General features: G+C 44.2%; 1 protein-coding gene across 1 annotated transcript in view; it reads right to left on the bottom strand.

Annotated features, from left to right (window-relative positions):
• Positions 1-1,033: 1,033 nt before the first annotated feature.
• The window catches only part of LOC120915658 (DNA fragmentation factor subunit alpha-like), a 14,137-nt gene continuing 759 nt past the window's right edge, over positions 1,034-14,411 (bottom strand). The window contains exons 2-6 of the mRNA XM_040326351.1: positions 12,186-12,347; positions 11,939-12,081; positions 5,976-6,165; positions 3,809-3,945; positions 1,034-1,682 (exon numbers count right to left, since the gene is read on the bottom strand). Coding sequence (XP_040182285.1) covers positions 1,509-1,682; positions 3,809-3,945; positions 5,976-6,165; positions 11,939-12,081; positions 12,186-12,347 — 806 coding nt within the window. The 3' untranslated portion in view covers positions 1,034-1,508. The remainder of the gene's footprint in view (positions 1,683-3,808; positions 3,946-5,975; positions 6,166-11,938; positions 12,082-12,185; positions 12,348-14,411) is intronic.

Raw genomic sequence — 14,411 nt, 5'->3', positions numbered from 1 at the left:
CAGCTGGAGGTCCGCTAATTGAATATCCCTGCTTTACAGGCTCCTGCAACAAAAATAAAAATTAATGCAATTTTTTTTTACCTACAAAAAAATTTGCATTTATTTAAAAAGTGAACTTAGGGCTCTTTCACACGGAGCGGATCCGTATTGATCCGCTCCATTAGCCCGTTTGGCTCAGCGAGGATTCCTCCGTTAATCCCAGCTGAGCTGTCGGCGGACAGGGTGGTCCCCGCACACAGTGCAGAGACCGCCCTGTCTCTCCTCCGCTCTCCCCTATGGGGAATCGGATGAATACAGACCGTGTGTCCGTATTCATCCGATCCGTTCCGCCGGACGGAAGAAAAATAGGGTTTTCTTCCATCTGAAAAAGCGGAACTTTGCGGACGCGGATCGTTACGGACGTTAGCGGATGCATCATCCGCTAACGTAATGTATCCCTATGGGATTGCAGACAAGTCCGTAAACGGACTTGTAATAAACGGTCCGTTCGTCCGCATGCACGTGTGAAAGGGCCCTTATTCTTCAAGCAGAGGAGAACTTAATTTGACTAAAGTTCCACTTTAGGCTGTGGGACAAATTTGCCTTTGGTAAATCGACCCCTATGGGGGTTGTAGAGCACAGGCGCAGTCAAAATCTAACCAATCATCGAAGGCTGTGGCCATCAAGTCAAGCTAAAAGTTTAAAAAAAAATCAGTGGAAGGGAATTAGGAGAGGTTCAGCAACGGGCAAAAAGGATAAGTGGACATTGTCTTAGGGCCAGTTCACACCACATGCAGTCCAGTGCGTTTTTTTTTCCTGCATCAAAAACGCATGGAAAGTAGGTTATATGGGTTTCAATGGCATAGTTCACACCAGTGCTTGCAGTCCTAGAAAAAAAAAAAGTAGAACATGCTGAATTTTGCCTGCATTGGAACGCTGTAAAACGCATCAAAAACGCACCGGAACACACTTGTCCTCATCTAAAGTTAATAAAAAAAATAAAATAAAAAAAAAGCACTGGACTGCATTAAAAACGTACCTGGAACGCACATGCAAAAAAGCACCTGGAACGCATCCAGATTGCATTTCTATGGTGTGAATTGATCCTTAAAGTACACGCAACCTTTACATTAAATCTGTAATAAGGGAATATGAAAGCTGAAAATGCCAAGTGCCTCGGCTTCCCTGGTTTTAACGAAAATCCAGGCAGAACGCCTAATCTGCCTCCTTGTTGCTGAATAACGGACTCAGAAACCAATGAAACCTTTGGATCAGCACCAGGCACTGAGCACATTTCAGGAGAGGACTAGCAATGGCAGCCTTCACATTTTACCAAGTCCAAGTTTCCTTTAAAAGCTTTGACTGACATTAAATGTATCAGGCTTGTAAAATCATTGGATGCAGTTCATAAGGAATCATGTGACCCGTCTTGCAGGGGCATGTTGGTTAACTGGCACTTTATAAGCCGTGTCACACCCGACCTTTACACCTCACGTGTGACCTCGCTCTGGTTTCCTCCACCCAGTGCCTCAGGGAAGATGTTTCCTCTTGTTCTGAGATTTGTTTGCCAGAGAGTTCAGACATTGCACTTGCTCGTAACGCATATCTAGCTGTTCCTGGCACACCGTCTGCATCTGCTGGGCATCCTGCAAACTGCAGTTCAAGTCTGCTGATAAGGTGCCCGGGTCCTGAGCGCAAACAGCCTGGAGAAAGGAAAGGCTGGGATTAACCACTTCATCTCTGGAAGATTTTTATCATTTTTTTTCCCCCCCCACACACAAATAGAGATTTTTTCCTTTGGCATTTGATCACCACTGGGTTTATTCTTTATTATGCAAAAACAAATGAATATATATATATATATATATATATATATATATATATATATATATATATATTCTACTCAAAACATATCCAAACAAATCCAATTTCTTCATAAAATTTAAGCCAACATGTATTCCACTACATGTCTTTGGATATAAAAAGAGATCTAATATATATATATATATATATATATATATATATATATATATATATATATATATATATATATATATATATATATATATATATATATATATATAATTTTTTTTTCAATAAGTGTATATCAACCACTTCTATACAGGGCACTACCCCCTCCCCCCCTTTTCCTGCTCAGTGCAATTTTCAGAATGTTTTGAATGACAACTACGCGGTCATGCGACACTGTACCCAAACAAAATTGTTGTCTCCCCCACAAATAGAGCTGTCTTTTTGTGATATTGTATCTACTGTTTTTTTTTTTTTTTGCACTACAAATGTTAAAAATAAAAAAAAAGGAAAATGTTGAAATCGTGCGTCCCCCGTCCCCAACCTGCAAGGTATGCATCGCACACTAGCACATTATGTTAAACTTACTTGAAAATGAAGCCACCTTGTCACGGCTGCAGGCACTCCCATCCTCACCCGGTCTTCCTTCCGGGTTCACGGACTCCAGCCGCATAACTGGCCAGATCCGCGATGACGACATCACTCCCACACATGTGCGTGGGAGACAGGGCTGGACTCTGATGGAACGGCCTATGTGGTCGTTCCATCAGAGTGCATGCTCCAATGAGGTCACCGGCTGCATGTACAGTAAATATCTCCTAAACGGTGCACGTTTAGGAGAGATTTACAGTACCTATAGGTAAGCCTTAGCAGTGGTGGTACGTCCATAGCGGGCACAGGAGCGCCGCCCCCTCTCTCCTGCATCGTCACTCAACAATACATAGATTGATGCATTGCATGAATCTATGTATTGTCGCCGCTACCGCCCACTATTCAGGTGGCCTGCCCCCTGTTGAGCACCGGCCAACTGAAAAACAGTGGTGGGTGTGTTTTGGAAGTGTCTATCAGAGCCAGCGGGCTCTTATCCGCTTCAAAATGGTTAACCAGAGGGCACACAGGGTGTGCGTTTCCTGGTTAACACTGACACGTGTCTCAGCCAATCAGCTTCACCGGGACTGGTTCCCGGTCACCAAATTGGCTGAAGCGACATCGAGGGTGGGAGAAGACTTTGAGGGAACGTGGAGGAGGATGGCTGACCCGAGAAAGGTAAGTGCCAGGCGGGGTGTGGGGGATACTGGCGGTATTTGAGGGGGCAAACTGGCGGCAATTGATGGCACAGTGGCTGCGTTTCATGGGCACAGTGGCGACAATTGACGGGCACAGTGAGGCTGTAATAGATCCCCCCCCCATTTTTTTGCGCCCCCAAAAAATTTGGTGCACCAGCCGCCACAGAGCCTTAGTACAGGCTTACCTATAAGTAAAAGTCAGAGATAGGAGTTTACTCTCACTTTGTCAATAAGCAAAACCCTGAAAAACTTACCCTTTTGTGCGTCAAAAAAAAAAAAAATAGCAGGGCACTTCCAGGTATGCAAGTGTGTCTAGGGCACTCTTATGCCTACAACCGTATAGCCATATATCGGAAGAGCTTGACGCATACAGTGATTTTGATCGGTTAGTCTCAGGCGATATTAGGCGAGATTGCACTACTACTGTGCTGCTCAATGTTCTCTTTGCTGGAGGCTCTGAGATAAGGAAGCAAAGCCCTGCCTCTACCAATATGGTTGCCCCCACACAGAGAGTAAGTCAGAATTGGTAAAAGATCAACTGTAGGGAGACCACAGACAACTAGTGCTATACCCTCTGCCTGTCCAGTTCTTTCTTAAAAAATATGCATATAATTGAGCCTGGCCACAGTTCTACTGTAATAATTATACATTCAGGCTGTAACATCATTAGTCAGTTTGTCCTCTGTGCTGCCCAGATCTTGCTGCAAATCATCACTTTCAAACACCATACTCACTTCCAGCTGTTCATTTGATAAGCTGAGATGTGGCATTTTCTTGTCCTTTAATATTCGAAGTACTTGGCTTGGGAGCTGAGTTTTTTGGCTTGCCCCTTCCGCCTCATTATCTGCTTCAGCTTTATTCTGTGATGCCCCTTTGGAAAGAACAGACAGACATTTAAAGGAAGGGAAGGGGGACAGATAAACATCTGTGAGGGTGGAAAACATTTTTTCTAGCCATGGTTAGAGGAGTGGAAGGTTAGAACCCCTGTCAGGTTCTTATTGCCATCTACAGCATTTTCGTCCACACACACACACACACACACACACACACAGAGGATACCCATCTTTGACAGGTATCCTTTTAACTTCTGGGAGCCTCAGCTGTGGATATTGACGTCATGGCTGGGGCTCCCTACTCCCCCTCCTTTCCCTGTTGCCAGGCCAGTAAGAGAGAGGAGCAGGCCTCACGCATGCGCAGTAGGGTTCCCTGCGTAAAGTCGAAAGGCTACACTGCCGGGTGCCGCTGCAGATAAGGGTAGCACCCGACAGCGGACTTCCACTTTAAGGAACCATCATGAAAATTAAAGACAAGCAAGACCCTTTAATCATGAAGGCTCAGCATCACATGTGGGCATTTTCTAGGGTGAATACACAAACATTACATCAAAAATCACTCCGGGGAGAATATTGATTCAAAAAAATGCATACTTGCCGAAAACAATACAGTAGTTTCATTTTAATTTAGCACACCAGGTATGGTCTGCTCCATCCTCTCAACTGAGGGCTATTCTTTAACCCCTTTCCCAGCCAGCCCTTTAATAGATTCTATACACTTGAGGAGGTGGAGGTTGCAAAGGATTGGCCAATCACGTGACCACCGATTGGTGGTCACGTGATAAAGACCCGAAGCTGACAACTCCCGATCGCTGGTATGGACCAAAGTGGACTTCTGAATTCTGGAAAACAATATATGAAAAAGTGTCAGGAATAGAGAGGAATCTAAATATAGATACCTTATTGTATCCCTGATGTTAGAATCAATAAAGAGTATTAGGGCCCTTTCACACGTACGGACCGTATGTCCGCATTTTCATCCATCTGTTGCGGATGAAAACGGGACATACATGGGTCCCTATGTGATTACGGGTGTCAGCGGATGACCATCCGCTGACACCCGTAATTGTCCATCTCCGCAAAGATCCGCATTTGCGGACGGAAGAAAATCCTATTTTTCTTACATCTGCCGGATGGGATCGGATGAACAAGGACATACGGTCCGTGTTCATCCGATCCCCCATAGGGGAGTGGAGAAAAGACAGGGCGGTCCCTGCACAGTGTGCGGGGACCGCCCTGTCAGCTGCCAGCTCAGCGGGGATTTTACGGAGGATCCCCGCTGAGCTTTTGCGGACACACGGAGCGGATCATTACTGCTTGGCCCGTGTGAAAGGGCCCTTAAGGACATTTTTCATCATATGACATTAGCAGCTAGAATAATAATAGCCCGCAACTGGAGAGAAAATAAAAGCCCAAGTATAGTAGATTGGATATGTGAAGTGAACGAAATACAATATATTGAGAGACAGATAAGAGAAGAAGGATACATAAATAGTCAAATGCCAGAATTATGGCAAAAATTGGATGAATTTTTCGCCTCCCAAACAGAATATTTATAAGTAGAAAAATAGGAAGAACGAGAAGGGTTAATATAAAGTAAACATAAAATGAGTATAAGGAAAGGAAGAGAATAGAGGGGTTAGGGTTCTTTTTTTTTTTTTTATGGTTGACGGTGTGAAAGGAATGGGAATGTAACATAGTAGAATATATGGAGACATATAAGGAATTTTTGATAAAGGTGATTGATCAGATTCTATACATTGAGCAGGAATAGGTATATAATGTAATAGAATCTTGTTTTATTGTAAAAAAAATTGCAATTAAGAAAAAAAAAAAAAATCAATAAAAATTTATTGAAAACAAAGAGGACTTTGACAGCTCGTTGACTAGGCTGGGAGTGTGTAGTAAGCACACTTTTAGCAGAGAAAGCTCCGCCACTCATGGACGCATATGTGCAGCATGTAGGCATTAAAACCCATCCACCTTGCCACTTGCACACATGCGTTATTTTAGCGGCAAGAGGTTATATTTTGAGCACCATGTGGTATTATCTGCTCCATCCGCTCACCTGGAAGCCGGGTGCCATCTACATCATCCTTCCCCACAGCCTCCAGATACAGCTGTAGAAGCTCCTTGGACTGACGCTCCTCTTCCCGGCGGTCCAGAAGCCCTTGAAGTGTATCCTGCAGCATTTCGGTCTTTTTGAGCGGCATGGCCACCGCTATGCTGAGGTCCTCTGTTTTTACATCTATTAGCGTCTACAAAAAGTACAGATAAAAGGATGAAAAAAATTATGCGCCTTGCTGTCACACTGGTTCAGTATCTTTGTTGATTCACAACTAGCATATACCCAGCAACATTAGTTAGAAACTTCTACATATTTGGAACAGCCACTCAAAATACTGAGACCAGATTCAGGCAAGCAGTCATCTCCAGAAGAAGGTTGGTCATGTTAGCCGATAACGTTTTTCATGTTACAGTTTACAACAAGCTACCATTTTACAACACTTATTTTTGCAGCTGTAAAAGTTAGGGGTTATGAGTACGCATAGTTAGCTGTTTGAAACGCGTCAACCATTGTCACCCTCTGATGTTACATAGTAGGTGAGGTTGAAAAAAAAGACAAGTCCAACCTATGTGTGTTATTATATGTCAGTATTACATTGTACAGGGAGTGCAGAATTATTAGGCAAATTAGTATTTTGACCACATCATCCTCTTTATGCATGTTGTCTTACTCCAAGCTGTATAGGCTCGAAAGCCTACTACCAATTAAGCATATTAGGTGATGTACATCTCTGTAATGAGAAGGGGTGTGGTCTAATGACATCAACACCCTATATCAGGTGTGCATAATTATTAGGCAACTTCCTTTCCTTTGGCAAAATGGGTGAAAAGAAGGACTTGACAGGCTCAGAAAAGTAAAAAATAGTGAGCTATCTTGCAGAGGGATGCAGCACTCTTAAAATTGCAAAGCTTCTGAAGCGTGATCATCGAACAATCAAGCGTTTCATTCAAAATAGTCAACAGGGTCGCAAGAAGCGTGTGGAAAAACCAAGGCGCAAAATAACTGCCCATGAACTGAGAAAAGTCAAGCGTGCAGCTGCCAAGATGCCACTTGCCACCAGTTTGGCCATTTTTAGAGCTGCAACATCACTGGAGTGCCCAAAAGCACAAGGTGTGCAATACTCAGAGACATGGCCAAGGTAAGAAAGGCTGAAAGACGACCACCACTGAACAAGACACACAAGCTGAAACGTCAAGACTGGGCCAAGAAATATCTCAAGACTGATTTTTCTAAGGTTTTATGGACTGCTGAAATGAGAGCGAGTCTTGATGGGCCAGATGGAAGAGCCCGTGGCTGGATTGGTAAAGGGCAGAGAGCTCCAGTCCGACTCAGACGCCAGCAAGGTGGTGGTGGAGTACTGGTTTGGGCTGGTATCATCAAAGATGAGCTTGTGGGGCCTTTTCGGGTTGAGGATGGAGTCAAGCTCAACTCCCAGTCCTACTGCCAGTTTCTGGAAGACACCTTCTTCAAGCAGTGGTACAGGAAGAAGTCACCATCCTTCAAGAAAAACATGATTTTCATGCAGGACAATGCTCCATCACACGCGTCCAAGTACTCCACAGCGTGGCTGGCAAGAAAGGGTATAAAAGAAGAAAAACTAATGACATGGCCTCCTTGTTCACCTGATCTGAACCCCATTGAGAACCTGTGGTCCATCATCAAATGTGAGATTTACAAGGAGGGAAAACAGTACACCTCTCTGAACAGTGTCTGGGAGGCTGTGGTTGCTGCTGCACGCAATGTTGATGGTGAACAGATCAAAACACTGACAGAATCCATGGATGGCAGGCTTTTGAGTGTCCATGCAAAGAAAGGTGGCTATATTGGTCACTGATTTATTTTTGTTTTGTTTTTGAATGTCAGAAATGTATATTTGTGAATGTTGAGATGTTATATTGGTTTCACTGGTAAAAATAAATAATTGAAATGGGTATATATTTTTTTTTGTTAAGTTGCCTAATAATTATGCACAGTAATAGTCACCTGCACACACAGATATCCCCCGAAAATAGCTAAAACTAAAAACAAACTAAAAACTACTTCCAAAAATATTCAGCTTTGATATTAATGAGTTTTTTGGGTTCATTGAGAACATGGTTGTTGTTCAATAATACAATTAATCCTCAAAAATACAACTTGCCTAATAATTCTGCACTCCCTGTATATCCCTGTATGTTGTAGTACCTGTGATGTGCGATTTTACACCTTACTATTTTCAATAAATGGACTTTCTTCATTTTGGAGTGCAGCCATCGTCTATATCTAGCTAATTTCTGGCTAATTGTGGCAGGCGAGCCGGGGCGTGCACCTCACCTAGCCACACCTGGACTCACTCACCTGGAGCAGTTTTCATTTACCGGAAAGGAGGGTGGGGAGGGGAGAGGTTGTGACTTCCGTCTACAATGATCAATCTCTGTAAATTGGTAGGGAAAGGACTGGAAAAGGGAAATAGCCTAAGAAAAGACTATTTAAAAAGAGGTTACCCGTAGCAACAAATAATGATCTTCATCAAAGTATGATACAACTTAAATTTATTCTAGTATCAAAAACATTGGAAAGTGCAGTTATTTAGAACTTGATGACACAAAAGGTTATTTATGATTACTGGATACCTATGGATCCAATAGGATACTCATAGCTAGGACAGCCTCCATGCAATGTTTATGACCTTTTATTTGAATAGCCTCACTATTTCCAGCTCATTATAGCGCTTTCAGGAATACTAACCAATAACAATCTAAACAACGCATGCCTATGGTCCCTACTTTGATATTAACCAACCAGGATATCCTAATATAATTTTTGGCCAATCCAGACAGCTCTTTCTTTCTCTCCCTCTCACGCACTGGGTTCGGCCACTAGTAAAAGCACCCATTGGCTCAGCTAAAGAAGGGGTTATCAAACCAAGTTATTTGATGCATATACTTTCCTTCTTTCAACAATTTTGCCAAATAATTCATGAACCATATTGGATGGTGTGCCTATAACCTGTGGCTGAACCATTTACATCCGGACTGGTGCTGGGTTTATGTTTTGTAACAAGTTAGTCCTGTTAGTTATTTATGTCCATGATGATTCATGTTTTTAAATGATTCTATTTTTTGTGTCATCAAGTTCTAAATAACTGCACTTTCCAATGTTTTTGATACTAGAATTTAAGTTGTATCATACTTTGGTGAAGATCATTATTTGTTGCTACGGGTAACCTCTTTTTAAATGGCTTTTCTTAGGCTATTACCCTTTCCCAGTCCTTTCCCTACCAATTTACAGACATGCATGTCAGTTACAGCAACAAAACCCAACAGGGTACATGATCAACTATAGGTACCTTCAGTGATAACCTATAAAATTTGCGAAAACTTGCCCTTCCCCCAACATTCCCCTTAGTCCATATACAATGATCAATCATTTGTTTCTCGCCATCTCAAAGACTGCGGATTGCTCGGTTCTTGGTCTTCAATGAGCAGAGAGTGGCGACTATCAATCACCGGCTCTCTGCTCTGCCTCTCCAGCACTCACTGGAGTGCCGGGCCAGGGTAACCACAAGAGGCTGAGCCAGTCCGGGCATCTGCAAATGGGAAGAAATTCTGGACAGCCGCACTCCAAATAAAGTTTTTTTTTTTTAAATAAAGACAAAAAAAGGATTCAAAAATACATGCCACAGCAGATCAGAATGGACAGAAGAGCTGACGCGTTTCACACAGTGCATAGTCATGACTAAGAACTGTTAGTGTGAAACGCGTCAGTTCTTCTGTCAATTCTGATTTGCTGTGGGCATGTATTTTTGAATCCATTTTTTGAATAAAGGCAAAAACTTTTTTGGGAGTGCGGCTGTCCCGAATTTCTTCCCATTTGCATTGTTACATGCATTGCCAGCACCTGGGGCTTCTAATCTGGAGGAGAGGCTTTTACCTTCATTTGACCTGCCTGCAGCGGCGATATCCGTTTCTCTATTTTGATTCCTGGACTTTGCAATCTGGGTGGTTTTCAAGAATGAGCTGCACTCCTATGATCCCTAGAAGTACATCCAAAAAGAGCTTTGGCCCTACTTCCCCTTTAAGTGTGGAATAGAGGGTAGAAGGGTTAGATCCCCTGTCCCCTTTTTATTGTCCTATATGATCCCTCTGGGTCAATTCCCTTTTCTGTTTGTCCTGGTGAACACTGTCACAGAGACAGAAAGTTATGGGAAAGTTAACTGCCACATATTGTCACCTGAACAGGAGGAGAGAGGGAAACCCCTTAATATTAACGCCTGTTCAGGTGACAGCTATCAGAGAGGGGAGCCCACCCCCCATGCTTCCAGTTCAGGAAATTAAAAGAAATTCTCCCTAATGGGAAATAGGAATGAATAAATTAATTTTAAACCTTCCTTATTCTATCAAAAACAGTACAGTTAAAAATAGTTTGCGCCCATTGAGGCCTGGATACCACTAGACCTCGGAAGGTATGCAGTGGTGTCTGTCACTAAGCTATCAGTAGCAGATCCTGCTACTTAAATCACACTGCCTCCGTCAGCTTGCATTCTTCTTATATTGGATATTGGTGTCACCTCTTCCCCAGGTAAGTGACACACACACACACAGTCAATGCACATGATGAAAATGTGATTCATCAGACCAGGCCACCTTCTATTGTTCTGTGACCCAGTTCTGATGCTCACATGACCATTGTAGGCACTTTTGGCTGTGGACACGGGTCAGGATGTCTGCGCAGCCCCATACACAAACTCTGATGCTCTGTTTGTTTCTAGAAGACCCAGAATTAACTTTTGTTTTAGCAATTTGAGTTCCAGTAGCTCTTCTATTGGATTACACAGACCAGCCTTCACTTCACATATGCATCAATGAGCCTTGGCCACCCATAACTGTGTGTGTGTGTGTGTGTATGTATACACACACACACACACACACACATATACATACACACTATATTACCAAAAGTATTGGGACTGCCTGTACACACACACACACTCTAATGGCATCCCAGTCTTAGTCCTTAGGGTTCAATATTGAGTTGGCCCACCCTTTGCAGCTATAACAGATTCAGCTCTTCTGGGAAGGCCGTTATAAGGTTTAGGAGTGTCTATGGAAATGTTTTACTATTCTTCCAGAAGCGCATTTGTGAGGTCAGGCTCTAGTGGACGGGAAGGCCTGGCTCGCAGTCTCCACTTTAATTCATCCCAAAGGTGTTCTATCGGGTTGAGGTCAGGACAGTCAAGTTCCTCCACCCCAAACTCACTCATCCATGTCTTTATGGACCTTGCTTTGTGCACTGCTTCACAAAGTTGGGAGCATGAAATTGTCCAAACTGTCTTGGTATGCTGACGTCTTAAGAGTTCCCTTCACTGGAACTAAGGGGCCAAGCCCAACCCCCGAAAAACAACCTCACCATAATCCCCCCCTCCACCAAGAGATTTGAACCAGTGCACAAAGCAAGGTCCATAAAGACATGGGATGAGCGAGTCCTGACCTCAACCCAATAGAACACCTTTGGGATGAATTTGAGCGGACACTGTGAGCCAGGCCTTCCCGTCCAACATCAGTGCCTGACCTCACAAATGCTCTTCTGGAAGAAGAGTCAAACATTCCCATAGACACTCCTAAACCTTGTGGACAGCCTTCCCAGAAGAGTTGAAGCTGTTATAGCTGCAAAGGGTGGGCCAAATCATTATTGAACCCTACGGACTAAGACTGGGATGCCATTAAAGTTCAAGTGTGTGTAAAGGCAGGTGTCCCAATACTTTTGACAACAATGTATTTTTTTTTTTTAACGGAAAAAGAAGACAGCTTGCATTTCGCCTTTCTCTTGCTGTCCAGAGCAAAGAAAGTGTATAATAAAAACAGGAAGCAAGTAAATTGAACCTTGGCAAAATCAACTCTCCTGACCGAAAGTTGTCTTCTGATGTAGACAGACACACGGCTTGTTTTCACAAAGCAGGAAAGATCATTCAGTGTTCTACATACCTGAAAGTCTGACTCTGCAAACAGAATGATGTTAGACAGGTTCTCCCTCAGCTGTGCAGCCAATACCTTCCACCTTGGTATTCCAGGGCCATCAACGTCATCCAGCTCCACCGACTCCCGGGCCAGCCATGCAGTGCCTCCATCTGAGGAAATGTCACAGCAGGACCCCCTCATCACACATTTATGCACACTTTTTTTTTTAGCTTTAAAAAAAAAAAAATAATAATAATAATATATAATCACATACCTACAGAGGTTGGAGCCCATTTCTTGTTTCCTTGCAGAATCAGGAACTCTGTGTCTTGAGGTAAACAGAGAAAATAGTCGTCATCTTGCACAATTGTCCCATCTTCTGCCAGGACCAGAGTGATCTGCTCCTTCGTGGGGTCCACATTCAAGACTTTTAATGCTAATAAATAAAAACAGAAATCTGCTTAGGAATGTCACTCCTTTTTTTTCCTCTCTTAATGACACCCTTCCGATTGTTAGCCAAGGTGGTCTTCAACTCACATACTTACCTGCACTGTGGATCCAGTGTAGCCCTGCTGTGATCCGCCACGCCATTAGGTGTGAGGTGCCTCCTCCTGGTTCTGGCAACCCAGCCCCAGGGCCGATCCTAGGGCAACAGGCGCCTGGGTGCAGAAATATTTCTGGCGCCCCCACATGGGCGTGGTCATTTTACTAACTCCTCCCCTTTTAAAAATGTTTCTATGGCAATGACTCAACCACAGAGATGCTCCCCCATGAAGTCTTCATTACCCTGGGATCCTTACATGATCTCTTAACAATAAACAAAATACAGGAAGAGAAGCAGAGTACTTTATTGGGACCTGGAGGGGGCCTCTATGATGGACACAGAGAGAGCTTCTCGCAGGGATATGCAATTAGCGGACCTCCAGCTGTTGCAGAACTACAAGTCCCATTAGGCATAGCAAGACTCTGACAGCCACAAGCATGACACCCAGAGGCAGAGGCATGATGGGACTTGTAGTTTTGCAACAGCTGGAGGTCCGCTAATTGCAGATCCCTGTGTTAGAGAGTCTGTTGGAAAGAGCCCCAGACATACTACAGACATGATACAGGAGATGGTCAGAGACTGCAGACGTGATACAGGAGACGGTCGGAGACTGCAGACGTGATACAGGAGACGGTCGGAGACTGCAGACGTGATACAGGAGACGGTCGGAGACTGCAGACGTGATACAGGAGACGGTCGGAGACTGCAGACGTGATACAGGAGACGGTCGGAGACTGCAGACGTGATACAGGAGACGGTCAGAGACTGCAGACATGATACAGGAGATGGTCAGAGACACATCAGTTCTGAGTTCTGGACGGACACACACCTATGCTCAGAACACTAGTTCTAGAAGACGGACACAAACAAGGAGAGAAGGAGGGAGGGGAGAACTCTGCCACTTCGTCCCTCCCACCTCCTCAGGCGCCTGTGTGCAAAGCACCCTGCCTAGGATCGGCCCTGCCCAGCCCCCTGATGATGTGCCAGGCCTGTTTTCCTCCTGCCGCTGTCAATGGAAAGGGAAGCATCCTGGGATATGCAATGTGCCCAGAAGGCTTCAGAGAAGTGAAGATGTTATTCTTGCCTAGGCAAGAATAGCGGCTGGGGGTGGAGCAGATTAAAAAAAAAAATACCATTTTAATGGGATCGGTGGCAGTGCTGGCGGGGGAGTTGGGGGTCGGTGGCAGTGCTGGCGGGGGAGTTGGGGAATCGGTGGCAGTGCTGGCGGGGAGTTGGGAATCGGTGGCAGTGCTGGCGGGGAGTTGGGAATCGGTGGCAGTGCTTAGATATTAGATGACTAAAATGATTGTTGGTCTAAATGACTAAATGGAACTAAAAACATAGGGCCAGATCCTCAAAAGGGATACGCCGGCGTAACTGCTATTACTCCGTCGTATCCCTGTCCCTAACTATGGAACTGATCCACAGAATCAGTTTTCCATAGTTAGGGAGAAGATCCGACATGTGTAAGGGACTTACACTGCCGGATCTTAGGATGCAGTACCGCAGCCGCTGCTGGGGGCATTTCGTGTCGAAATGCCGCCTCGGGTATGCAAATTAGCACTTACGGAGATCCACAAAGCTTTTACGCTTCGTTTTTTCTCCTTAAGTTTTAGTTTGCAAACGCAAAATTAGGGCTACTTTTACAAAGTGTAAACTGTTTACACCATGTAAAAGCAGACCCTTCTGTCCAGCGACGCGATTTTTTTTTTGTTTTGAATTTTTTTTTTTCGCCGTATCTTTTTTTTTTTCCCCCGACGCAACTTTATTGACCCGTCGCAATCCACAAAGCTTGGCGTAACGTAATTTTGCGCTATGCACGTCGGGAAAATGACATCACGAGCATGCGCAGTACGGCCGGCGCGGGAGCGCGCCTAATTTAAATGGGAATCGCCCCCATGAAAAGAGGAACGCCTTGCGCTGGCGGAATTTAAGTTACACAGCCAAAAATGTCTA

This window comes from Rana temporaria, chromosome 10 (genome assembly GCF_905171775.1).
Source record: "Rana temporaria chromosome 10, aRanTem1.1, whole genome shotgun sequence".
NCBI classification, from domain to species: Eukaryota; Metazoa; Chordata; class Amphibia; order Anura; family Ranidae; genus Rana; species Rana temporaria.
This window is presented reverse-complemented; position numbering and strand designations above follow the sequence as displayed.